Source organism: Ceratotherium simum, chromosome 12, assembly GCF_057802395.1.
Source record: "Ceratotherium simum simum isolate JZ-2026a chromosome 12, ASM5780239v1, whole genome shotgun sequence".
Classification (NCBI taxonomy): Eukaryota; Metazoa; Chordata; class Mammalia; order Perissodactyla; family Rhinocerotidae; genus Ceratotherium; species Ceratotherium simum.
The window spans coordinates 72,088,938-72,115,206 of record NC_141911.1 but is presented as its reverse complement, the minus strand read 5'-3'; the positions used below and the strand labels follow the sequence as shown (position 1 = coordinate 72,115,206).

The window sequence follows — 26,269 nt, the reverse complement described above, 5'->3', positions numbered from 1 at the left end:
ATTTAAGCCACAAAAAAGGAGAAGCAATTTGAAGAAAAAGGAAAAAAGTGGCAGAAAAAAGTCCTAATTTAGGTAGGCACATCTATACACTGCTGAGAAAATCTTAAATTATGTAAACTATTAATCAGGCTTGGAAATACATAAAGTTGAGATATTTTACGGTAATATCCATCAATTCTTATTTTTCCACGGCTACAATAAATAGACTCTGCTTTCTTAGTGCTAGATATTTCAAGTTCACATATGAGGAGGGACAGGATTTTGCAAATGGCATAGGCAGACATTAACTATCATTCTCAAAGGAATTTTAACAAAGAAAAACTACCTTCAAAAACTTTACAATCTACAAAGATATTTTTATTCATATATTTAAAACAATAAATTGTTTCAGCGGCATTTTGGTGTTTTCATTTCTCCCTCTTCTTTTTAGAGAGAATAGGGAGACGTTACTATTTCTGAGATATAGAAATATAGTGTCTGAAATGGAGTTCAAAGTAAGACCGTCATGCTCTAGAAGCTGCATAATATACCTCTCACACTAGAGAGAATATTTTTCTCTCTCAAATAAAAGACAGAGAATGTACATGAATATGAAACACAAAGAAGAGTGGAGATAGGATTTTTTTCAGTGATTAGAGAGTTTATGCTAAAATTTTCACAGATGTGTTCCTGAAAAATTGTGCGTAAGGTAAATTTCTGCAAAGAAAGTAATTGTCAGGGGCCGGCCTGGTGGCGCGAGCGGTTAAGTGCGCACGCTCCGCTGCGGTGGCCTGGGGTTCGCCGGTTCGGATCCTGGGCGTGCACCGACGCACTGCTTGGCAAGCCACGCTGTGGAGACGTCCCATATAAAGTAGAGCAAGATGGGCATGGATGTTAGCCCATGGCCAGTCTTTCTCAGCAAAAAGAGGAGGATTGGTAGATGTTAGCTCAGGGCCGATCTTCCTCACACACACACACACACACAAGTAATTTTCCCTTTGATATACAATATCATTTTGGAGATATTTCATCTCTGGGCCTCAGTTTCCTCAGGCAAAGAGCAGAAGTAGAAATCTTACGTTTCTTTTAGCTCTAGAATTCTATGACCTCATTTCTGATTGATTTTCAACTGGCGATAGGTCCCCAAACTCTTGTTTAGCTCCTGGGACAAAAGTTAGAAACCTGTACATCATACTTAATGACACCAGAGGGGTTTCTCCTTCGAGAGGTTCAGGGGTGATTCTAACTGTGAGGCTCAGTAAAGTGTTGTTCATAAAGCATGACACGCTTATATAAACTTAGATCACTAAGAACTTAGGCATTTCAAAGACAAGTAGCTGGGAAATATTTCATAGTTGAAATTGGTTGAAGTGAGTGTGGAAGAGATGGAGTTTACACTAAGTGAAGAACTCCGGTATCCGTGATTTATGGGCAAAACCAGGGTCAACGTGGCACTGTGTGTGGGGAGTGGTGGTGCTGGTGCTATTGTGTGTAAGTTTCTATAAGCTTCTGGAAATAATTTTCGAAATAAAACCAGAACCTGATAAATTTCTTAGGCTGCAGCAAACAAGATGGAGACACTTCACACGAGAGTGGCTCCACTCGCTCACTCCCGAAGGTGGAACTCATGATACCTTCCTTCTGGAGTGTGACAGAGCTGCTATTCCACAGGGAAGGTCACGGTCAGCTTTCACGGCAGCAGGAGGCAGGGGCAGAGCCAGCTGGTGACTAAGGGTCACAGTACTTGAGCTAGTCCAACGAAGTTTTCATCTCAATCTCTACCTTGCACACACAGCCTTTCCTTGCACTGGGTTGCTGCTTCATTACCCTTCTCTCTCTCTCACCCCTTCCCTTATACTCTCAAGTGATCAGCACCATAACTTCTGCTCAGATGTCCTTGTCACTTGGGAACTTCCCCATCACTCTCCTTACTATATAACCAAAGGATGTCAAATAAATGACCAAAACACTCTGGCTGGAAGCTTCTGTACAACCCCGTGGAAGAAAGCCTCTGGAGGTCTGCCTCTCTCGTCCTTATTGCTGTGCCAAGGACAGGGTGGGTGAGCTCTCCAAAGAGCCGTGGCATTAACTGTTATGGCCACGATTAAGCTCTGGTGGGATGTTCAGTAATATCAGGCTTCAGCTAACCATTTTTATTTTAATATAATTGAGAAGCCCCAAGTGAAGGGAAATTCAGAGTTTCAGCTGTGAAGATAGAAGACGGTTTAAAATCTTATGACGAATGAAGGATACTCACTCGTCTCTAATCTCTAATCATTTATTTTAACACACTACAAACCACCCCAGACAATTCTTACGAGAGTATAGATACAGAAGTATCAATGTCCATAATGTATTTAGCTGTGAGTATTTCAAATGTCTTTCACCTAAATGAAGAGATTCTGACTTTAATGAGATCAGAAAGGTTACATACGTGTCACAACCAACCTATAGCTAGAGATCACAGAGATGTACTGTAGGTTTATGATACATACCACATACTACAAACTGATAAATCTGAATAGAGCCTTTCCATAATGTTAAATTGGTTAGTATCCATTTTTTCATATTTTCTTATTGAAAATAGAAGCATTTCAGGGGTAAACTAATTTTTCAATTCATTTAAGATCTGACTAGAGTTCTAGATGCTGAAACATAAATTGGACACGAACAAATACAAAATTTTTATAAGAAAATCTAATAAATTATTTTATGTACAAAAGGTCTGTTAAATATAACATCAATTACAACTAAAATTATCAGCTGTAATGCAATAGATAAATTACTGTAATATTTAGTCTATTATAAAGTCTATTATATAGTCTATTATATAGTCTATTATAAAGTTGTTAAATTAAAAAAAAGTCTTCATAGCCTCCTTTTTGGCTAATATAATATGCAAGAAAAAAGTAATCTACGAAAAGGAAAAATATTCGATAAAGGAGTTACAGACAATATTTCTTGTGTGTGAAGTAAATCTTTAAAACACAAAGTGACTTTAAAATGTACAGATATATTTCAACAATTAAATACCTTATTAAAATTTTTTATTCTTTGGCATTTCTGGTCACACTGCCAGACTTTGAATGTGTTCAAAAGTATTTTTTATAGGAAAAAAAAATAGATATTCTATTGCAAAACCAGATGATAAATCCATTGGTTAAAACACATGAGGCTACTTTAATTGAAATGATAATGATGCTATAAATGGTAAGAATACCATATATATTCAAGAATTAACCAGTGAATGACAAACGGATATATAAAGCCACAAGTTGGTCCTAACCTCTCAGGAAAGGTAATTTAAAATTACTTATTATTATATATTACTAGAAATAATGATCTCCTTTCCAATTAATCAAGACACAAAGAATTTCTTGGTATTTTAAATTTAACAAAAATTTATTCTTTAACTTTGGCTGGTAAGTTTTCCATAAGGTTTCATTGCTCTTCAACTGTAGTTAATTTTTTTTGTTGTCGTTGTGAGGAAGATCAGCCCTGAGCTAACATCTGTGCTAATCCTCCTCTTTTTGCTGAGGAAGACCAGCTCTGAGCTAACATCTATTGCCAATCCTCCTCCTTTTTTTTTTTCCCCAAAGCCCCAGTAGATAGTTGTATGTCATAGTTACACATCCTTCTAGCTGCTGTATGTGGGACTCGGCCTCAGAATGGCGGGAGAAGCAGTGCGTTGGTGCGTGCCCGGGATCCGAACCAGGGCCGCCAGTAGCGGAGTGTGCGCACTTAACCGCTAAGCCATGGGGCCGGCCCTAGTTAATTTTCTTTTTTTTAATTCCCTTCCAAAATCACAGGATTGTTCATTCTATGAATTCTTGCAATATTTCCACCCAGTGGTGAGTAAGGACTTTAAATATAACTCTGGTTTAAACTAAAAGTTTGGCAGTTTCTGATAGGACTGATACCCTCTACATAAACAGAAATTAAAACAGAGCCTAGATTAAGAGCCGGCTCCAAAAGCTTAAACATAAAAAAAAAGACCAAGCTCAAGAGTCAACAGTCACAGCTTATGTTCACTTCCTACTGAATATCAGAACGACATGTTGAGAAGACATTTGATAAAACCATTAAGAAATCAGAATGCATGATGCTTTGGTAACATGATAAAAGAGAGCAAAACATTAAAAAACACTGCCATTAAACCCAAGTGTAAGATAAAGATGTCCACCATTACCATTGTTATTTAACACTGTTCTGGAGAATTAGGTGAAGCAATTAAATAACAGAAAAATATAGGATGTATAAAATTGGGAAAGAGGCAAAATTACTATAATTTGTAGAGGATATATAAGTCGAAAATCTGAATCAACTGAAAAACTATTACAAACAATGAGAGAATAATAATGTGACTGATAAACAATGATGATGATGATGACTATGATGACAGTGAAAACTTAGTGTTTACTATGAGCCAGTGGTGTTCCAGATACATGAACTCACTTAGTCCTCCCAGTGATCCTAGGAAGTTTTACATTTTATTATCTCTATTTTATGGACAACAAAGAAACAGGTCACATAGCTGGTGTGGCAGAGCTGGGATTCAAAAATTCGAGTCGGTATTCTTAACCACTACGCCAAACTGTAAAATCAACAATCTTTCTATATATACACAAAAAACCCAGCTAGAAAATACAATGAAATACAATATCCCAATAATAATAGCAACAGAAAGGTTAAAATAGGAAAAATCCTAACAAGAAATATGCAATAACACTTTAAAATGCCACAGAGGAACTTAAAAAGAAGACAGGAATAAATAGAAAGACATACCCTGTTTTTGGAAAAAATAAAACTCAATTATCATATGTCAATTTTCCCTACTTACTTATAAGTTTAATTCAATCACAATGTAAATACCAAAATGATTTTTTCAGGCGAGGGAGGAAAAAGACAAGCCAATTCTACAATTCATGTGGAAACATTATGTACATGTATAATTATAAAAACCTCTTAGCACTGGAAAAGAAATAAACTGAAACAGATGAATGTAACTGAAAAAGGATTCAGAAGTGGATATAAATACACGTGGGAATCTAGTTTACCAAAGGGGGTATTTAGACTCAACGAGAACCATTTAGTTTATTCAAGAAAACAAACATTTATTAATCTTAAACTAATTCAAATACCTATTTGATGAGTATAATAGTTTAAAATCCATTAATTAAGTCAAGTCTGTCAGGACTCCTCCTGTCTCCTTTTTGCTAAGTGTTTGCTTTACTTAATTTCTCTAAGATTTCTGAACAATAATCTATAATTCAGATTGATGTACTTTTGGAACGATTCCAGTGTAGCAAGGCCTTTTAGTTGTTCATTTTTGTTTGGGGGGGTAATGAAGAAAGAAATAGAATCAGAAATTAGAAAAGAAAGAATCTCCAGAAGATATGAGAACGCTGCAGATAAAAGCTGTTTTTTTTTTCATTATGTACCTTTCTTTGTTAAATTCTGTGTTACAATTGGTATTAATCAGATTAACAAACTGAATTTTTAGTAGTAGGTTTATTTCTCATATAACATGGCTTGTTTATTTATTTTGCATATTTTATAGGATATCCTGGGAGAAGGACTGGAAGAAACAGGACATTTATACCCTGGGATTGTGAAAATCATTAGACTCGTTGAATCCCATATACAACTGTGTCTGTTGTCACTAGCCTTTCTGCAGAATTGTGCCAGAATCCATTTCTCTTTAAATGCCATGGAATGTCACTGATACACGAAATGACATCCTTGAACTGTGAGGCTGCATAAGGAATCTCTCAGTGCAGGACCCAGATATTCATTAGCAAGCTGGAATTGTGTTGTCTGTGCCCATTACTCTTCGTAAAGAAAATATATTCTATAGATTTACTGGTGGAAAAACAGTGCTCCAGGAGCTGTCTCAAATCAATAATGAATTAAAACAGGCTGCCAAGGAATAGAAACTGTCACCGGCGTAACCTTCCCAGCACTGCAATGTGGGTATGCTAATGCTGTGTCAAAGCAGCGTGCTGACGTCTGCACGAAGTGTGCCGTGTCTCAGCTCCACTGCTAGCTCAGGCCAGCCCTAAGTAGGATGCTCCACCTAGATCACGACAACTGGTATTTTCATCAAAGATAACAATAATTCGTACTTATTTTCTTCTTTTGTGTTTCTCTTCAAGAACTCCATCCCCAACACCCTCTTACCCAAAATTTCTATACATTTCTCTTTTTTTCCCCAAGACCACCAAACAAACAAACAGAAGAACAAGCAGTCTTCCTTAATATAATACCCTCTAGAAACTTTTTAGTGCTCATTCAGTCATTACTGGATTCTTGCCTGGCTCTGGGCAATTTTTCTGCCCTTGTTTCACTTGCTACATTTACAGGGTGCTGCTGCATTTGGAACAGATTTGTGCACACTGAAATCTCTACATTCAGAAAAATGGCATTTACTAATTTGATGATTTAGGATGAGGAGCCCCAGGGATTTCTATAACTCAGGAAGAAAACATCTTTAACATGCAACTAAGAATTTTGATTTCCCAGGATAGCTTCACACAAAAAGGATAACAGTAAATGTTTAAAAAAATAATGACAAGGTACGTAACATGTAAATGTTTCAAGCTTCAGACAGCTGCAGTGAAACAATTGGGTTTTTTAAATGAGAAAAATATGAAGGGTCACTGAGAAAAAGCAATGATAAACATATGCATCACTAATTTACAGTTTCTTGACCTGGAAATAAGCAATCACCCTTGAGTTATTGTGTTACATTTATTTATTTATACTCTGTTTCATTCCACAAAGGATTTGAGATTTTGGTTCAGCTTACCCTTCCAAACAATCTAAAATATGTTTTTATCCCTTCCTGATATATTATTTCCATCTGCCAAAATAGTTTTTTGGTGTGTTGAATTAAATTACACCCCAAATTTGGAACTGATACACTGTGGGAAAGGAAGTTTATATAAAATGATAACAATCTTGCTAACTCTGGACTTGCGGGGCTCTGTTTTAAATAACATCTGAGACTGGAAAATGAACAGCATGGTTGTACTGGGGGCAAGGCTGGGGCACTGCTCATCTTCTCCTTCATCTGAACAAAGGTGTGTTTCTAGCCACCTTTCCTCATGTGCCCTCAATTAGCAAGGTACTTTGAAAGATGCAGTCAGTCCCCACTACCATGAATGAGGACTGTGAAAACCTCGCTGTAACTGGAAAGCCCTTACATTAAATTACCAAGTGCTTGGCACGCAATAGGTGCTCAATAAACGTTTGCTGAATGAATAGAACTTAGTCACAATTCTCTTAAAATTATGAGGAAAAAAGGAAAAGTAAAATTTAAAAAGTTTCTTTAAAAAAATCATCATCTTTCTCTTGGCTTTTCCCTAATCCCTACCAACATTTCTCTCGCTTCTTTACATTTCTTCTCTTGAAGCAAAATTGTCCATGTTTTTAAGTTTTCAGGAGGGAGAACAGTTTGTCACTTTCAGTTCCTGATGCTTTCCATGTCACATAACAACTGTGTTTATACTCATACGTACTCACACAGTAATACCCCATAACTATGACTTGGATCATTACATATGTTCTGACCTGATTTAACAGGGTCACCTTTGACTGATTCTAAGAGAGAAAACATCATCAAGTGTTAGTAAGGAATGAATATAAGTTTTTTGAGTCCTGGATGAATTTCTCATGCTAATTTACTTCCACATGAATGGCCTTTGAAATTCTAATGTTGTAGGTCCGCACAGCTCATGAGGAACTGCTTTCATGAAGTGGAACAAGAAAGGGTGCAGGGGCCAGGGAGAGAAAGATTTATAAGAGGGATAACCCGGGCAATAAAGACAAAAGGAGAGCAGGCAGGCTGAGATGGCTGAGCAGTGAAACAGGTGGTGGTTTTGGTTCATGAAAGGAAAGTTAATTTGACAAAAAGAAAAACTAGACATAAATAACTATAAAACAAGTAGATTAGTATAAAAAATACACAAAGAATCAATACAAAAATAACAATATAACCATAAATATGAATGTCTTATTATTGAGGTTCCCTCCTCTCTATAAACATTTCTGTTCAGCTGCAAAGTCATGAGAAAACTGTATGCACATATCATGTTAAGAGTCACCCAGGACCTTCATAAAAACAGATTGCAGGAGCCAACCCTCAGAGATTGATTTAGTAGATATGGGATGTTTGTGGAGCCCTGAATATGCATTTTCAACAAGCATTATAGAAAATTTTGAAGACCATTTTTCAGATATATTGTCTTATAGGAATTAGAGTAAAACACTGATTACCTGAAATTAACTTTTTGTTAATTCATTTGAAAATATTTATTGATTAATAGTACTATTTATGCCATGCACTACGATAGGCACTGGGGATACAGTGAAGAAGGAAGAGACAAGCATATAATACATAAGTACATAATTATAAATATAATGCATGCTGTGAAGGAAAAGTTGATCGAGTTAGTGTCGTTGTTAGTGCTGTCAAGTCAATTCTGACTCCTAGTGACCCACTCTGTGCACAGCACAGCAGAGCCCTAACCAGTCTTTTTGAGCTATCTTCTCACCTTCCGCCACTATACCAGACAATGCTTCCCAGCTATTCGTAGGGTTTTCATGGCCAATTTTGCAGGAAGTGGGTGGCTAGGTCCTTCTTCCTAGTCTGTCTAGTCTGGAAGCTCCACTGACACCTGACCACCATGGGTGACCCTGCTGGTATTTGAAATCCTGCTGGCAAAGCTTTCAGCATCACAGCAACACGCAGCCCCTGCACTATGACAACTGGCAGATAAATGCTGTGGTTCCCTGACCAGGAAACGAACCTGGGCCATGGTGGTGAGAACGCCGGATCCTAACAACCAGAACACCAGGCTAGAGCTAGTATGTCTGATGAATAAAGAGCTGTGTACAAAGCAACTGAATGCTTTGTTCAACTGAGGGTTAACTAGTATAACCTTATTTGTGGTTATTACTCCAACTAAATACACATATATTGAGAACACACTATTTCTAAGGCACTGAATTAGGCCCTAGGGGTCCAAAGAACACTTCTTTCCTTAATATACCCATAAACTACCAAGGAAGAAAGTATGTTATTATTTTATTTATTAAGAGGCTGCAATGCATCAGGCATTATGTTAAGCAATGAGAACACAAAAAGGAGTGAGATACAGTTCTTACTCTCCAGGAATTTAGTTTATTTATTTATTTTTTGTGAGGAAGACTGGCCCTGGGCTAACATCCATGCCCATCTTCCTCTACTTTATATGGGATAACGCCACAGCATGGCTTGACAAGCGGTGTGTCAGTCCGCACCCGGGATCTGAACCTTCGAACCCTGGGCCGCTGAAGTGGATTAACCGCTATGCCACTGGGCCGGCCCCTCCAGGAATTTAGTTTAATAAATGAAATGAAGGGCCGGCCCCATGGCTTAGTGGTTAAGTGTGCGTGCTCCACTACTGGTGGCCCGGGTTTGGATCCCAGGCGCACACCGACGCACCGCTCCTCCGGCCATGCTGAGGCCGTGTCCCACATACAGCAACTAGAAGGATGTGCAACTATGACATACAACTACCTACTGGGGCTTTGGGAAAAAATAAATAAATAAAAATTATAAAAAAAAAAAAAAAAGGAAATGAAGGAAGATATACAGAACTGAAGGCAACAGTATGTATGAAGTATTCCTAAAACAGAGAAATCTAAAGCATAGGAAAATAAACAGGGAAAGACTCTGGTAGAAGAATTTGGTAAGGTGGGTAAGGGAAAGATTATACAGGGCCTTGTAGATCATGTTAAGAATTTTTAATTTTACTGTCAGGATAATGAGAGGAGTCTTGATAAGAATTTTGGTTAAAAAAGATTATGCTGAGAGTGGGCCCCAATCCAATATGGCTGATGTCCCTATGAAAAGGGAAATTTGGACACAGAGACAGGTATGCACAGAGGGAAGACGATATGAGGACACGCAGGGAGAAGACGGCCATGTGCCTGGAATGATGCATTTACAAGCCAAGGAACACCAAGGATTGTTGGCAAACACCAGAAGCTAGAAGAGGCAAAGAAGGATTCTCTCCTTCAGCCATCAGAGAGCGCACGGCTCTGCCAACACCTTGATTTTGGATTGTCTCACACACCCCAGAAGTGTGAGACAATAAATTACTGTTGTTTTAAGTAAAAAAAAATTTAAAAAGATTATGTTAGCTGAAGTCTGAAGAATGGATTACAGAACAACAAGAATGGATGCAGGAAATTGTTGCAGGAAAGCGATGAGGTGAATCTGACTAAAATGATGGTGTCAGAGATCCAAGTGGATTCAGTTGTGAATAGGGCTTTTTGAATGACTGAATTTGGAAGGAGAGGCAGGAGTCAAGGATGAATCTAGATACCGACTTGAACAAGAAGGGGAATGATAATGGTGGTTACTGATATAGGGAATGCTGGAGGAGGAGCAGCTTTAAGGGGAAAAGAAAATAAACTCAGTTTTGGATGTGTTGAATTAGAGGCTGCTTGAGAAACATCCAAGTGAAGTGTTGAGTAGGTGCTGGATCTACGGGTCTGCTAGAGCTAATAAGAGAGGCTGGAGCTAATGACTGGAAGCCATGGCAACTGGACGATGCATGTACATGAGGCTGTCAAATAGCTGCCTTGTGAGAGAACAAGAGGAGACCCACACAGAACCCCGCGGATGCCATACTTAACGACAAGGAAGGACAGGCAAAGACAATGAAAGATACCGAGTGGAGATAACGGAGAGGAAAACAAGGAGATTGGGGTGTACCAAAAACCCAGGAAAAACAAAGTTCGAAAAAGAGAGAATAGTTAGCTGTTCTGAAGGTTCCTAAGAGATGAGGACTGAAAAGAATAATCTGTGACTTCTGTTAGAGAATGGAGAAAGCAGAATACAAAGTGAAGTGAGTGTAAGAGTGAGTTGGGTGTCCTAGAGGGCAGGATGCACGTGGTCCGTGTGTCTGTGCGCACGGGCGTGCATGTGGGTACACATAATAGAATAATTTAGCCACATAAATAAAGGACTATTGCAGAATGGTGACATTCTCTATCTTTAGATCTACATGTAATTGAGACAATAATGGGATATTCTTACAATCACTTATTCCTTCTTTAAGGATGTGGGGATATTTATCAACCAAGAATTTAAGAATTTGTCCAGGAATTTTAATGCAGCTCTCAGGTATGAATAGCTAACTGAATAATAACTGAATAATCTGGTCATCTCATAGTCATGATAAATGGAATGACAGGCTATTAGAAATGATAAACAGAAGATAAATTACACGTAAAGAAAACAATCAGCTAAACTGTTAAACACTAAAGAATAACAAATAGTATGGATTTCAAAAATAGCAAGCCTTTATCCATTCAACTTCATTTTCCTTAATACGATGTTAATAGATATAGCTTTCCATATAATTTTAACCCAGCCAGTCCTCGATGAAGCGTCAGCTTCTGATGGACTACTCAGTGTCAGGGGTTTGCTTCTTCACCTTCAGGAACAAGTTCTCATTAGCTCTCTCCAACTTGGAGGAGTTCCCTCTTTGACTAACAGATATAAAAAGCTGACAACTTAGAGACAGATCAAAGATATTCTCCCTCTGATGATCAGCTCTGCGAAGGAACGACTGCTTATATCAGGACTCCCTTTTTACCATTAGACAGACTTCAGAAATCTTGCTGATGTAGTTAATGTCCTCTCAACCAACCAAGGCATTTCTTGCTCAAGACCCAGAGCTTCCACTAATACCATTCTTTCCAGTATAAGGGCTCACAATTAAAATACAGAATAAAATCAACTTAAGTTCATAGAGTTTAAGGGTATGCCTCCTTGGCTTTGCCATTTCTTTCGATCTTTTTTTTCTACTCTCCTCCTTCAGCAACTTACATAGCCTCATTTTATAAATATGAAGTCATACATTTTTTTCCCCATGATATTTACTACAGAGTGGAATACATTTTTCAAAGTGCTAACCTCATCATTTAAATAAAATGTAATAAAAATTAAGTATCACTTGCACACACACTAACAGAGAGAAAGGATCTCTGGTAGGCTTAGTAAACTACAGAACTCAAGAAAGGCATATTCAGAGTAAAAGAAGATTAAATGTATGATTAGGAATAATTACGTTTAAAAAATAATTTCAGGTCTCTGTATTTAAGAACTCCTTTATTTTACTGTGAATAATTACAACTACCCAGCTTCTTTCAACTCTTTAAGTACTTAATATTCACAGTCACAGGCTGTATGTCATTGTAAATCTTAGCCCTGCGTAGCTAACACACCAGAACATTAAGAGTGGAACTCCACAGTGTTGTCAGCTCCCTTATTAGTAGAGGAAATGTGACCTATTCCAGTGAATGGGCTCTTTACCAACGAACAGCATGCACTGGAAAGAGTAAGTAAAAAAAATTAGGCTAATATATAATATTATTTTTATTTTCCATAAATCTTTTATTAGGGTGCTGTTGAGATGGCTCATGGTGATGAAAAAGGAATTCTTGATCTCCTTTACTTATATAAACCCCATCTATCTTTCAAAGGCTAGTTGAAATAAAATGACTTGATAAGGACAATCAACAAATATCTAGTACGTGTGAGGTATCATGAAAGTAACAAGAGAAATACCTACTTGAGCTGTACCACACAGGTTCTGATGTGTAGGGTTCTCATATTATTTTCCAAATATTCTAGAATTTTCATTCCTTATCTGAAGAGTTAATAAAGAGAGTGTTTATTTTATCTTTTTTGGTTTACTTTTAATTTCTAGGTGGTAAGAAAATTTTGTTTTTATTTTTATTACTTTCCAGTTTGATTGAATAATGATCTGAGAAATGTCATCTGCATATTTCCAGTTCTTAATATGGTCTTTTCTTTCTTTTTTTGATGAAACCTCCATGACCACTTGAAAAGGTTTATTTCTGAGTATTATCTTAAAAGTAACATCTGTCCAATAAGCATTATACACCTAGGGCAACAGGAATGTCTTTTCATCGCATGCAGGTGGTAGCAATATGAAGACTTAAGAATTGAAGGACTTGGATCGAGTCTGTAGAAATTGCTACATGATTCTATGATGTTTTAAATCTCACAGTAAGAGTGGAAGACAACAGCAAAAGTACAAAGTAGTAGCTTACACTGTTATGAGACCAGGTACTCCCAGAAATAACCTGACAGAAAAGCATACGTAACCAACGAGAAAACAGCAAACTGAATGATAAAAATGGCCTCTGGAAAACACAGCCACCCACATTCACAACAGTTCCACTGGATTCAAAAGACCTAATGTCTCTGACATACTTTTTCTTTAGTATGTTTGTAAATTTCTTGAAATCACACTTATAATCCTATTGCTTTTTAAAGCTAGTGTTGAGACTGAATCAGCAGCTGTTTTTTTTTTTAATAAATTCAACAGCAATTCAGTGGTGGTGATAAGGCACTGCTAGGCATCTCACTTGAAGAATTCTGAGAATTTCCCACCTTTCCCCAAATCTTATGGTCAAAGCACGAAGTCACAATGCCTACTCCCCTTCCAATAGTTCCACTCAATGTTTAAACATTTATCTGAATAGACAGGGGCATTTTTTCTTTAAATGAACATAGAGGAGCCTTGATAATCAAATAATTTCAGAATGAGACTGGTGTACACTTTGGTGTACATCTTCAAGTATGGACATACTGAAAATAAAGGCCAAAGAACTACTAAAGAATGAAGTTTGCTCTTTCAAAATGTAGACTGGGGAAAGAACAGGAAGAAGTTGGTAAAGGACATAGACAATTACAGAGATTATCCATATACCTTAGGGAGACTGATGGTGAGAGACAAAAGTTCCGCTAACAAATTGAGAATCACTATCCATGCTGTATCACTACCAGCACAGAAAATAATCGTTGAGTTTAACTTTCACAGCTTGTATCACAAAAATTTCCCCCAACAGAGAAAATTATTAACCTAATGCTGAGTATGTTTTTTCCAACCTTAACTGCTCCCTTGAGTGTGCATTTTCCCCTCCTCTCCCATCCCAGTTCCCTTATAGACTAAGCTAATTTTCAAAGTGATAACAAATGTCACTGATCCATCTATTCTCAACCTAGTAGTTCATTTACTTACTATAATAGGAACTCTTCACCACATGTAACCAGCAACAGTTCACTAGTGAAGATGGTTGCTACCTGACAGAGAACAAAGCAAAAGGTGAAGAACCAGAGTCAACCCAATTTGTTGGTTAACTGACTAGTTGACTGTGGATAAAAGTCAGCCAGTTTATTTTGCAATGAACTCTCTATTATATTTAAGACTATAGAACCTCACAATATTGCTGGCAGATTTTGCTCTCTGGAATTTTAAGAGGTGGTACCTTTCTCCCGTAAGAATTTGATTGCCTTTTGCTGATATTTCATCGCCTTCTACTGCTTTCTATGAAGAAAATGCTCTGCCTTCATGGAAGATTTGAGAGAGGGTAAACCTTGTACAAGTCAAAGACATTCAAGATTATAAATTTCCAAATTATTTCCTGAATTCTCTCTCATATGTTATGAATTCTGCAGTACCTTGAATATGTAGTAAAATATAAGAAATAAAAAGTTCCATTGAGAAATTGAATCAGCTGCTTGTCTCCTCTTGAATCAAGTATTCAAAAACACTATCTTTTCTTTCATTGTTAAAAAAAGTAAATTCTCTAAACACTATGCATATTTTATTAATAGACATGTATATAGAGAATATATAAAATATGTTTTAAAGCCAAATATAAATTATTTTTAGATTATATTTTAGATTATACATCTATTTCCATAATTATACTTTTTTCTCCCATTATTATGAAAATAATTCGCTATTGATATTATATATGCATAATCACTGTCATTTAAAGTGTTAAAAAATATATTATGAAAAAAATAATTTTTATGTTATTCAGCATTAATTCTACAGTTTTAAAAAATAAATTTAAAATACAATATTATATAACAATATTTTACCATTTGGCTAACTCATCTGATTGTTACAGGAGTCTAATTTATAAAGATAACTTTTTGATAGGGTGCTCAGAATTCTTAACGAATTCCTTAAGATGTCTGTCTAGGAATCTGCGTGCCTTCTCCTCTAAACTTGTACTACAGGAGAAAAAGTTATGTTTTAATCAAGTGAATCAAGTTCTTTTGATAGCCCATCCCCAAATCCAGCTACCCCATATTTTCTTAAGCTGGAACTTTTTCAGCTTACTCTCAGGTTAAGGGTGGGTTAAGAATATATTATACACATTAAGGAAAAAACAAATTTCAAAAGATGATTGTTTTCTATCAAACTTCCTTAGTTTACTTATCTTCTAGAGGGCTGATCAACTTTATCCTATATTTCGCTGCTAGGGTTTCCAAACTTAATCTTTCACTGAAACTATACCTACTATAATTGCTCTAAAATTTCAGATTGCTCATGGAGAGATCATCAGATAATGATGTTACAACAGAAACAATAAAAAAAATAGATGCAAGGCTAAACTTTTTGTTCTCAATTCATCTACAGCTCTGAATAATTTCAGCAGTGTTTAGTACTCCTTTAGATATACATTCTACTTTCATAATTTGTGAGAAAAAAAGAGGTCACATAACTGCTTTTCCTTCTACTTTATTGTAAAAACATTTCAACTTATTTAAGAGCAGGTGTGTAGGTAATTGCGTGAGTATATGTAAATGTATGCAGTAGAGAAATAGAAGAAAATTATGAAAATACTCGAAAAGCTACGACCGTAAAATATGATATATATTAACATATACATGTTAATGAATAAGGGAAAAACACAGGATTTATACTACTGACGAAATGATAATTTACAAGTTAATTTGCATTAAGTAATCTTCTGAGTTTCCTCAACCCCGAAACGGGGATAAAAATACTTCCTTCAGAGATTTGTTTAGAGGGAAATAAAATAATATACTTGAGTACCTGAAAACCATAAAGCACTGTGGTGTTATTTTCAGATTGTTCAAACTATAAAAAGCAGTGGTGCTATTATTGAGATGAAACTTTGTACACTGGTATTTATATTAGACTTTTAGAAGCTATTCCAACTTAAATTATAAAAATGTATTTTAAATTTTTTATTTACACTAAACTCATATTTAATCCATACTTAAAACTGAGGATAATTCAATGACTGTTTTGCTTACTTTATGACAATAGTATATGGAAGGAGTTAACATTATATAAATAAAATTTAATTTATTTAATAACATCCCAGGCTAGTATATGTTTTCATAATCAAGAACTTAATAATTCTGGTTAATTCACAGCATACATGCTACTAACTTATACCAGTCATCAATAAGTTAATACGGTGATTGAAATTTAACAAAGAAATAGGTAAAGGAAATTCAGTGTTGACTACTGTCTTTTTCCAAAATACATTCAGTTAAAAAAAATCATTTCATTCTATTCATCAGTTACATACCTTTATATGTATGTGTATATATATATTTATTTATATATATATATTCTCAATTAATAAGCTGTGGTCAGAATTGTCAAGCAGAGTCTTAGCTATCTAAGGAAAAGTAGAGGGGAGAGACATTGGCACTAGATTAAATAATTCTTTTGGCAATTCTTTAGTAGTTTCACGATCAAAACAGTATTAAAACAAAGAAGTAAAGGTCAAAGCGAAATCTTAAACTGAAATTACTGAGGTGAAACTGCCAGAAGATTCCTTCTTAGGAGAGATGGTCTCCCTCTCCCTCTTCCTCACTGTTTGTGGTGACTTCTAAATGTAGAGTGGTCTGATAAAGCTAACATAGCTGGGAGGAAGAGAAGAATGCCAGAACATCTCTTCTGTTGTATAAATTATTTAGATAGAGAAGATTGTCATAAAATTCTGGGGTAGTTTTCAAAGTGAAACACTAGCCTCTACTTACTAAACACGTAACAATGTTGCTCCCATGTCTGAGCGCTCGTTACGCATCAGACACTGAAGAAGGTGCTCTACATACATCGTTCTTAGAACAGCCCTGCAAGTAGGAATTATTACAATGATGCTCACTGTTACAAACAGGGACCTCAAGAGCTTATGTGAATTATTCAAGATTATAAAACCAAAAAGGAGCAGGGTTGAAATCTGAGACCAAGTCCATCTAACAGCAAAGCACATGCTTTCTCTGCTACAATGGTCTGTCTGCTTCAGGGAATAAATATGATAGACGCATGTATAAACTAAAGTTAACCAGAGTTTTCTTCTTACAGCTGTTTTCAAGCCTCCATTCTACTCGTTACAGACTGCAGTTCATATTTCAATTTACAAAAGCCATTTTTTATCTGTTATGGAATCTGACATAGAATATATAGTATATAAATCTGAATTGTGATTATCCTACTCAATGAATATGCTTTTCTAGGGCATGCATACATTATTTTTTTGTACCTACTTTCTATTGTACTAACACTTAAATGTGAACGAAGAAGACTTCAAATGAACAATATTAGGATGGAAAAGGGGGACAAAATTTCAGATAAAATATAAACAATTAAAAAAATATTTTGTATAAAGATTTATATAAATATAAAAAATTAGGCAAAATAGATACTTAAAAAAAGGATTTTGATAAATGTGGTAACTGAGTGGGTAATTTTTTTAAAAAAACATGAACTTATAAAAAAAGACTCAAGAAGAATGGATAATCAAATATCCCCTGATTAAAGAAATCAGGCTCAGATGGTTTTATAGACAAGTTTTACTCAAGCTATAAGAAACAGATAATTCCTCTTATACAAACTGATTAGACAGTAGAAGGAGGGAGAGAGAAATATAATCTTAAGATCAAAGACTTACAAGGACAGACTAGAAAAGAAAATTATAGATTTATCTCACCTATGAATATAGGTGTAGAAATTCAATGCTAGCAAATACTAGCAGATTGAATACAGTTGGTATTTCTTTTTTTTTGTAGTGACGTAGCAGAGCTTATCTCAGGAATGCAAGAACCATCAATATCAGAAATTTAATAATGTAATACATTATCAGATTAAAGGAGGAGAAAGGATGCTAATCAATCTTTATCAATAGAATAAGCATTTGATAAAATTCAACACTCATTCATGATAAGCACTCTCAGTAATATAGAAAAAGAAGGGAAATCAAACTTAATGGTGAAATTATAAGTATTTTCTGTAAATTCAGGTACAAACAAATCTACCCACTCTCATCACTTCTATTTTGCTTTATAGTAGAGGTCTTGTCCAATGCCGTAAGACAAAAAAAGAAAAATCAGAGATGTAATAATAAAAATATTAACTAGAAAGAGATAAATTTATTCGAATACATAGTTGACTGAATTAGCTACATAAACATCCAAGAGAATCTACAATCTGCTAGATTTAAGAAGAGAATCAATTCCAAAATACTTGGTATTTACCCAAAGGAGTTGAAAACGTATCCACACAAACACTGCACATGGATGTTAATAGCAGCTTTATTTATAACTGCTGAAACTTAGAAGCAACCAAGCTGTCCTTCAGTAGGTGAATGGTTAAATAAACTGTGGTACATCCAATGGACTATTATTCAGCACTAAAAAGTGAGATATCAAGACATGAAAAGACATAGAAGAAACTTCAACACATATTACTAAGTAAAAGAAATCAATCCAAAAAGGCTACACACTGTATGATTCCCACTATATGACATTCTGGAAAAGGCAAAACTATGGAAGCAGTAAAAGGATCAGTGTTTACATCCTCGTGGTTGAGGGGGAGAGAGGGATGAACAGGTGGAGCATAGTGGGTTTTTAGGGTAGTGAAACTACTCTGTACAATACTACAATGGTGGATGTATGTCATTATACACATTTGCTCAAACCCATAGAATGTACAACACCAAGAGTGAACCCTAACGTAAACTATGGACTTTGGATGATAATAATATGTCAATGTAGGTCCATCAATTGTAACAAATGTACCACTCTGTGGGGGATGTTGATAACAGGGGAAGCTATGCATGTGTAGGGGCAGGGAGTGTATGGGAAATCGCTGTACTTTCTGCTCAATTTTGCTGTAAACCTAAAACTGTGCCAAAATATAAAGTCTATTAAAAAAAAAAGAGAATCAAACAAATTTGCTAATTATAAAACGAATCTAAAATAAACAATAATCTTTCTATTATACTAGCAATAATCGACTAGAAAACATAATAGTATAAAAGATATTATTCACAAAACTAACAAAATAATCTATTTGTCCTTCATATGGACATCTAATAGGAATCTCTAAACTCACATGTTCAAAATTGAACACTGATTTCCCCTGCTCCTCCTACAGTCTTCCTTATATAAGTAAATGAACACGCTAAAACACCATCTGTCTAGCCTAGGCCAAAAAGTTCGGATTCATCCTTCAGCCCTTTCTTTTATACCTCACATTAAACCAGTCAGCAAAATCTATTGGTTCTGCTTTCAAAATACATCTGACAACTTCTCATCACCTCTTCTGCTATCCCTTAGTTCTCAGCTACCAAAGCTTCCTCCTCATCTCTGTTTTGCCGTTGTCCTCCTATAGTCTATTTTCCATATACAGTCATGGGTCACTTGATGAAGGGGACACGTTCTGAGAAATTTAGGCAATTTCGTAGTTGTCTGATCATAAAGTGTACTTACACAAACCTGGATGGTATAGACTACTGCACTGCTTAGGCTATACAGTACTAATCTTGTGGGACCACTATTGTATATGTGGTCTGTCCTTGACCAAAATGTTATGTGGGGTGTGACTGTAGTAGCCAAAGTAATCCTTTTACATGTAAGTCAGATCATGTCATCACTCTGCTCAAAACCTTCAAATGGCTTCTCATCTCATTTGGTATAAAAGTCAAAGTCTTTAAGGTCACACGAGATCTGACCCACTGATAACCTCTCTGTTTATCTCCTTCTACTCTCCTCTTCACTCATTCCATTCTATACATAGTCTACTTATTGTTCCCCTAACACCGTAAGCATGCTACTATCTTTGCACTTGCAAAGATGAAATACTTTTCCTCAAGAAATCTACACATAACTCACTCTCTCACTTCCTTTAGATTCTCTTCTCAAGTGTCTCCTTACCAGCTAGACCTTCTCTGAGCCCCATACATAAAGCAGCAGCTCTTCTTTAATGTTCTCCCAACTCCTCCTCCTTGGCGTTCTCTATCTCGCTATTCTCTATTTTCTTCAGTGGCACCTATTCTCAACTAACACACTACATGTTTACTTTCTTGCTTATTGTCTGTATATCCTCCACTAAATGCAAATTCTATGAGGCCGGGTACTCTTTTTTTCACTGCTATATCCCCAGTAACTGGAACAGTGTCTGTTTTATAGTACGTATTCAAATGTATTATTGAAAAAATAATGCATTGGTTTTTGTTATGCATTATATTTTTCTTTACAGTTGAAATATATCATAAAAATGAATAAAATAAGTTCTAAAGAAAAGTGAACTAAACTTTGAATACTCTTCAGATAGCAACATTTCATGTAAATAATGTAGTATATTTTTCTTTTCTATACGTAGTATTGCTGTTGATGGGGATTATATATCTGATTTAAGAGTATATAAAAAAAATCTGTTTTCCATCACAAAGCTTTAGCAAATTGACCCAGAACTCTGAGACTTATCATAATTAGGAACACATAAAGAGATTTTGGGTTTAGTAACATTCAAATTATTAAACTTTTAAAACAAAAATCTCATTTCAGACAAGGGTGTAAGGGGAAGGATTTAAAACTGCTTACTCAAATTTAAAATAGCAACTTTTCTTAGTAAAATTCTAGTTTATCATAAAATGAAAGTCTCATATTACTTGACTGTTAATATTCCTTTCCAACCTTTTAAAATCAACTCTCTCCTAACCTTTCTGTTTCACTCAAGAGCTAGGATGTAGTGGACAAATAGCACAGAGTACAAGTGACATCAGTGAGAATGGCAGAGTACGGACTGCAAAAAAGCTGCTCCTCCAAAAACACAAGGAGAACACTGGCAAAGATTATCAAAATAAACTTTTTCACAACTCTGGAAATCAAACAAAGGTCTGCAGCAATCCGAAGAGTGCATATTCAAGAGAAACAGCTAAATCTCAGTAATAAGGTGAGCCTCATGGTTTTAATTTGCCCTACCTTCATTTCCCTCTCTTCAGCTCCACGGTCACCTTGAAAAACAACAATCCCACAAACCAGCAGTCTAGCAACCACTGGACGGGGCAGAATGGTTCTAGAGCTCCGAAAAAGCACCATTTCAGGGAACTGGGATTACCTGACCTGTCTGCCCATTCCCTGGAAACCTCTCCTCACAGTGTTTGTCTTTATTTGACCTGACTCAGAGCTCTCAGTGCAAACAGCCTTTTTCCTGCAGGTATTTGTCACAAATAGTCAGCAGCAGTTGTTTAATACTGTAGCTGCCCGATGCCACCCTAAGTAGGAGGCAAACAAGAAGGTGATGATAAAAATTAAAAATTAAAATTAAAAGCTGGGGAATGCAATGTCCATAGGGGGCTCTGAAAGCTCTTGACATATTCCTGGGAATCTAGAAGCCCATCCAAGCATATGTAGGCTGTTTGCAGGCCCAGGACAGACCTGAGAAGGTCTTAAGCTCTCATCTTTGTTGACCTTGAGGCTTTGAGCAGGTAGGAAGTGAAGGCTAAGGCAGAGGTGTAGACCGTCTGCCTGAGTGTTGAAGATGTGCCCCAACATGCACATAGAGCCCCTCAGCAAAAGCTGGGAGACTTACTGGTCACAGAAACTTCAGGAAATCTCTGTCTATTTAATAATTAGCTGACGCTTAAGCTAACTAAGCAGTGGTCACACTTGACAAAGAACATAAACTATACAGGCTTAGTTAAGAAAATTAACTAACTAAATAAATATTATCAACAACAACAATCACCACCACAACAAACAGCAACAAAAACCTTGGACAGAGGGGCAGAATTTGATTTCCAGAGTTGCCATATTATATTATTTAAAAGGTTCAGCTTTCAACAAAAAAAATTATGAGATGTTGAACTTTTTAGACAAAGACTTTATTTTTTATTTATTTATTTTTTTTTGGTGAGGAAGACTAGCCCTGAGCTAACATCTGTTGTCAATCCTCCTCTTTTTGCTGAGGAAGATCGGCCCTGGGCTAACATCTGTGCCCATCTTCCTCTACTTTATATGTGGGACACCTGCCATAGCGTGGTTTGATAAGCGGTGCATAGGTCCGTGCCCGGGATCCAAATCTGTGAACCCCAGGCCGCCGAAGCAGAGCATGTGAACTTAAGCACTACACCACCGGGCCAGCCCCCCTAGACAAAGACTTTAAATTAGCTAATTTAAATATGCTCAAAGACCTAAAGGAAACCATGTCTAAAGAAATGAAGGAAAGTATGTCTAAAGAACTAAAGGAATGATGTCTCACCAAATATAAAATACCATTTAAGAGAGACAGAAATTATAAAAAGGAATGAAATAGAAATTCTGGAGTACAAAAGTACAGTAACTGAAACGAAAAATTCACTAGAGGGGCTCAACAGCAGACATGAGCTGGCAGAAGAAAGAACAGTGAACACGAAGATAGGTCAACTGAAATTATCCAATTTGAGGATCAGAAAGAAAAAAGAATGTAAATTTGGGAATGTTTTATCATTAAAATGTTACTTTTTACACGTTAGGGCCTATCCTATTAAATTTATTAAGGTATCTAAAAAACTCTATATAATATTAATTGAAATTCATTTTCAAGGAAATAATTAAGATAGTGTGGTAATATTGGAATGTTTGAAATATATGAATTATTGTAGCTGAGAGCTTAGTTGACCATATTTATAAAGCCATGTGTTGAGAAAGAATAACAATGTTGAAAAACTTGAATGGCATAGTTTCTAAAAATGTTATTTTTTTGGTCAACCAATAATCAATAAGTGCACATTCTTATTCTATTAACAGCTCTTAGTCTTTCTCTATTTTTATAATTCTTCCTTTGCTTCTGTAATTGTCTCAGTATGTAACAAGTTGATATATAAACAGATACTATGATTGCACAGAGAAAAAGTGAAACTTGCTACCTGAAGGAATATGTCAAAACGATCTTCCTAACAGTGTAACCAAATAGACACATGAATATTGTTGCATGAATGCAATCATATATTAGAAAATAGCTAGGTTTGAAGGACATATGTGATAACATTATTATGAGCAATAATGATGCTACAGCATATTAATTTTAACATCCATCTTCTTTTAGAGATTGTAAATTAAATCTGCAGATACATACCAGATCTGTTTTTGGAGGATCTGGACACTCAGTGGAGAAATAAGGTGCTGAACTTCTGACTCCACCACTGTCAGGAGCTGGCTTTGGAGGCTGAGCATGCTGTCTGTAAGTAGCACTTTTAGGAGTCCAACAAAACAGATTGATTGATTCTCGCACACATCGTTCAATGTCAATTTCTACATAGAAAGTTTTAAAAAAAGCAAACATATGGAATTTAGACTGCTGTGTTTATGTTAAAAGCACAATCTTTCCTAAATGTATATATCCAAATATGGTTAAGATGATAACTAATTAGAAAAGATGTCAGTAAAAAAATAACGTAGATATTAACTAGCATATTTATGATTGGAACGGTAGGGGGTATTTTGTAGTAATATACACATACATATACACATACATATGTAAATATATGCATATATTTTTATGTCTGTTCTATTTGGTATTATCTACATATATACATATATCTACAGTACATATGTCTATATATTTCAGCATATAATTACCTAAACATCATGAAATATAACACATCTCCTTATTTAAGAATCTGCCTCATTTACTCTGATAATATTTTTACTTTTTCAAAGTAAAATACAGGTTGGGGGGAAGGCTGGAGTTTGGGAGTGGGCAGGCAAAAGATTCAGATGTTGATTCACCGTGACTTCTAGTAAAGCGTACTAAAAGGTTCATTTCCATCTATTAACGAAGATATAAAATAATCAGGGCAAAATTTATTAAAATCTCAACTCTGCATTTCTCCCTTTCTTTTATAATTTCTTTGAGTTAAGCGCAGAAAGGTTTAAGTAAGGTTTCATCGAGAGATTAAATGCACTTGATTAAAATGCTAAAAAAAGGAAACATTTTCTTAGATTTCCTTTTCTTTCTCAGATTTGAAGGATATTTAAGCATCTTTGATACAGAGGTAACAGACATAGGAAGATTATTACAACTCCAAGTTAGCGTTTGTGTGTTTTAATGAGACTGTAGCTCTTGAGGTCAATATTCCTGACGGAGTAAGACATTCCTGTATGGGGAAAGTGGAGAGATCACAGAACGACAGTCAAAATTCAAGAAATTGACTAGGATGGAGTTTGGCATGGACTAGTTTTTCTCTTTCTATATTCCTAATGTAAGTAAATGGCAGGACTTCATTTCCTCTGCAGAAGTCCAAGTGTGTCAGCTCAGATAGGCAATGGAGAAAAATATACTACATGTTTGAAATTATAAAGGGATAAGTTCCCTATTTCTCTTTTTGAAACGAGGAGCTTATATATAAGGGGAAAAGGAAATAGGCATTTAAGTCAATTCTGTGGATGGTGCATGAGTCATGCATTTAGAGTTGTCTGCTTTTGTAAGGTAGAAAACTCTTGGAGAAGGGAAGAGAAATGGACACTTATGGAGCCTGGATGTGACAGGCATTGTATACTTTCACTTAGCCCATTTAATTCTTAGGAAGATTCTTGTAGACAGGTATTGTAATCCCCCTCATTTCTGCTGAAGATGAAGAAACTAAGGCACAAGGAAGCTAAGTGATTTAATGTGTTAAGTGTGTTATTATGAGTAGAATGTCTGAAGTTACTAAAGGGTTATAAGGCATATTGTATCTTTCAAATCATTTAGATCTGGGATATGGCCAGCAAGTCCGGAAAGCCCAGTTACTCAATTAAGCGTTCCTTTATCTGCTATTAGTGATGTTTGCCAATTTCACAGTTGGTTACTTCCATGGCTACACAGAGGTCAGAGTTCATCACCCCATATGCTATTCCTAACATAAATTCTATAAAACAGGGTTAAAAACATGTTTTGAGACATAGGTTTATTTATGGTCAATACAGTGAAATGTATTTTTTAAAAAGCTCTATAACATAATTATCGACTTGCTATTCCACAAAGAGAAGAACACAGACACCAACTAGAAGAAAAATCAAAGTTTAAGATAGTTCTTCTACTTCACTTAGGAAGGAAGAGACATGCTCAATTCATTTTAGAAAATTTCTACTTAATATGGTTAAGATAAAAATTTGTAGCTAAAGAGAAAACCCTGTCATCTTAAAAAAGTTTATCCCCTTAACATTGTTTAATCTCCAAAAGAAAAGAATTTTGGACCATAGATTTTGCATCTGCAGTACTCAAATCAGTTTGATTTATCTGTCACCCAGTAAAAGCTTGAAGTCAAGTCAATGATCCAGATCAGAGGTTGTAGTTCAGTCCTTAAAATTGCTGGCAATGGAAAAGTCATTTGTATCTGCTTCCAAAACACCCTACCACAACCATAAAAGGCTTACAGTGAATCTTGAGAGTTTACTGGCATCCACCCCAATTCCACCCTGATTATCAGTACTGGCAGATATCCCATTCTCCATTCACTTGACCCATGTCACCTCTTCATCTCAAAATCCTTCCAAAACACTTTATTATAACCAAAATACTATGTAAAATCTCTTGTAAACTGTACATTAGAATATGCAATTATTTTAAGAAAGTAATCTCTCATCCTAGGGCAAGACTGTTTTCTATCTTGCATTGTAAGTCTGATGTAACACATTGTGAATAAAGCATGTACCCTGGATTATGATTTCCCAGGTTTGATTCTAAGCTCCATGAGGTACTTTGTGACTCTGAGAGAAATAATTTCTCTAAATCTCGGTTTCTTTATCCTCATCCATTACTATCATATCTCTCCAAAATACTGAATTATTTTCAAAATGATAAAACACATCTCATGTTTCACATGGACAAGGATAGGCAGAAAAGACATCTCTCCTGAAGCCCTCTGTTCTCTTGCTTTAATGGCCATGAATTGCTTCCTAGATCTAGTGAACAGCTGTTTTCCTGGCAGTTCCCTTACCATCATCTAATTCCCTTTGGCTCTCTCCTATATTTGATCTCTAATTTTGGGGGTAAGATATTATTTACTCTTCCTTGATTTACTCCATAATTTTGGTGGAACATATTTTCCAGTACTTCTAAGAAAGGGTGCATAGAAAGCAAATTATTTTGGAATCTTCCATGTCTTTTAATATTTATTCTGC

The 26,269-nt window shown here is 35.7% G+C and overlaps 1 protein-coding gene across 8 annotated transcripts in view; it reads right to left on the bottom strand.

Moving 5' to 3' along the window:
• Window positions 1–26,269, bottom strand: part of TBCK (TBC1 domain containing kinase) — a 213,167-nt gene that overhangs the window by 52,846 nt on the left and 134,052 nt on the right. For all 8 annotated transcript variants that reach the window (XM_087437764.1, XM_087437761.1, XM_087437765.1 and 5 more), the window contains one exon: window positions 23,241–23,416. In XM_087437764.1, the coding sequence (XP_087293890.1) occupies window positions 23,241–23,416 (176 nt within the window). The remainder of the gene's footprint in view (window positions 1–23,240; window positions 23,417–26,269) is intronic.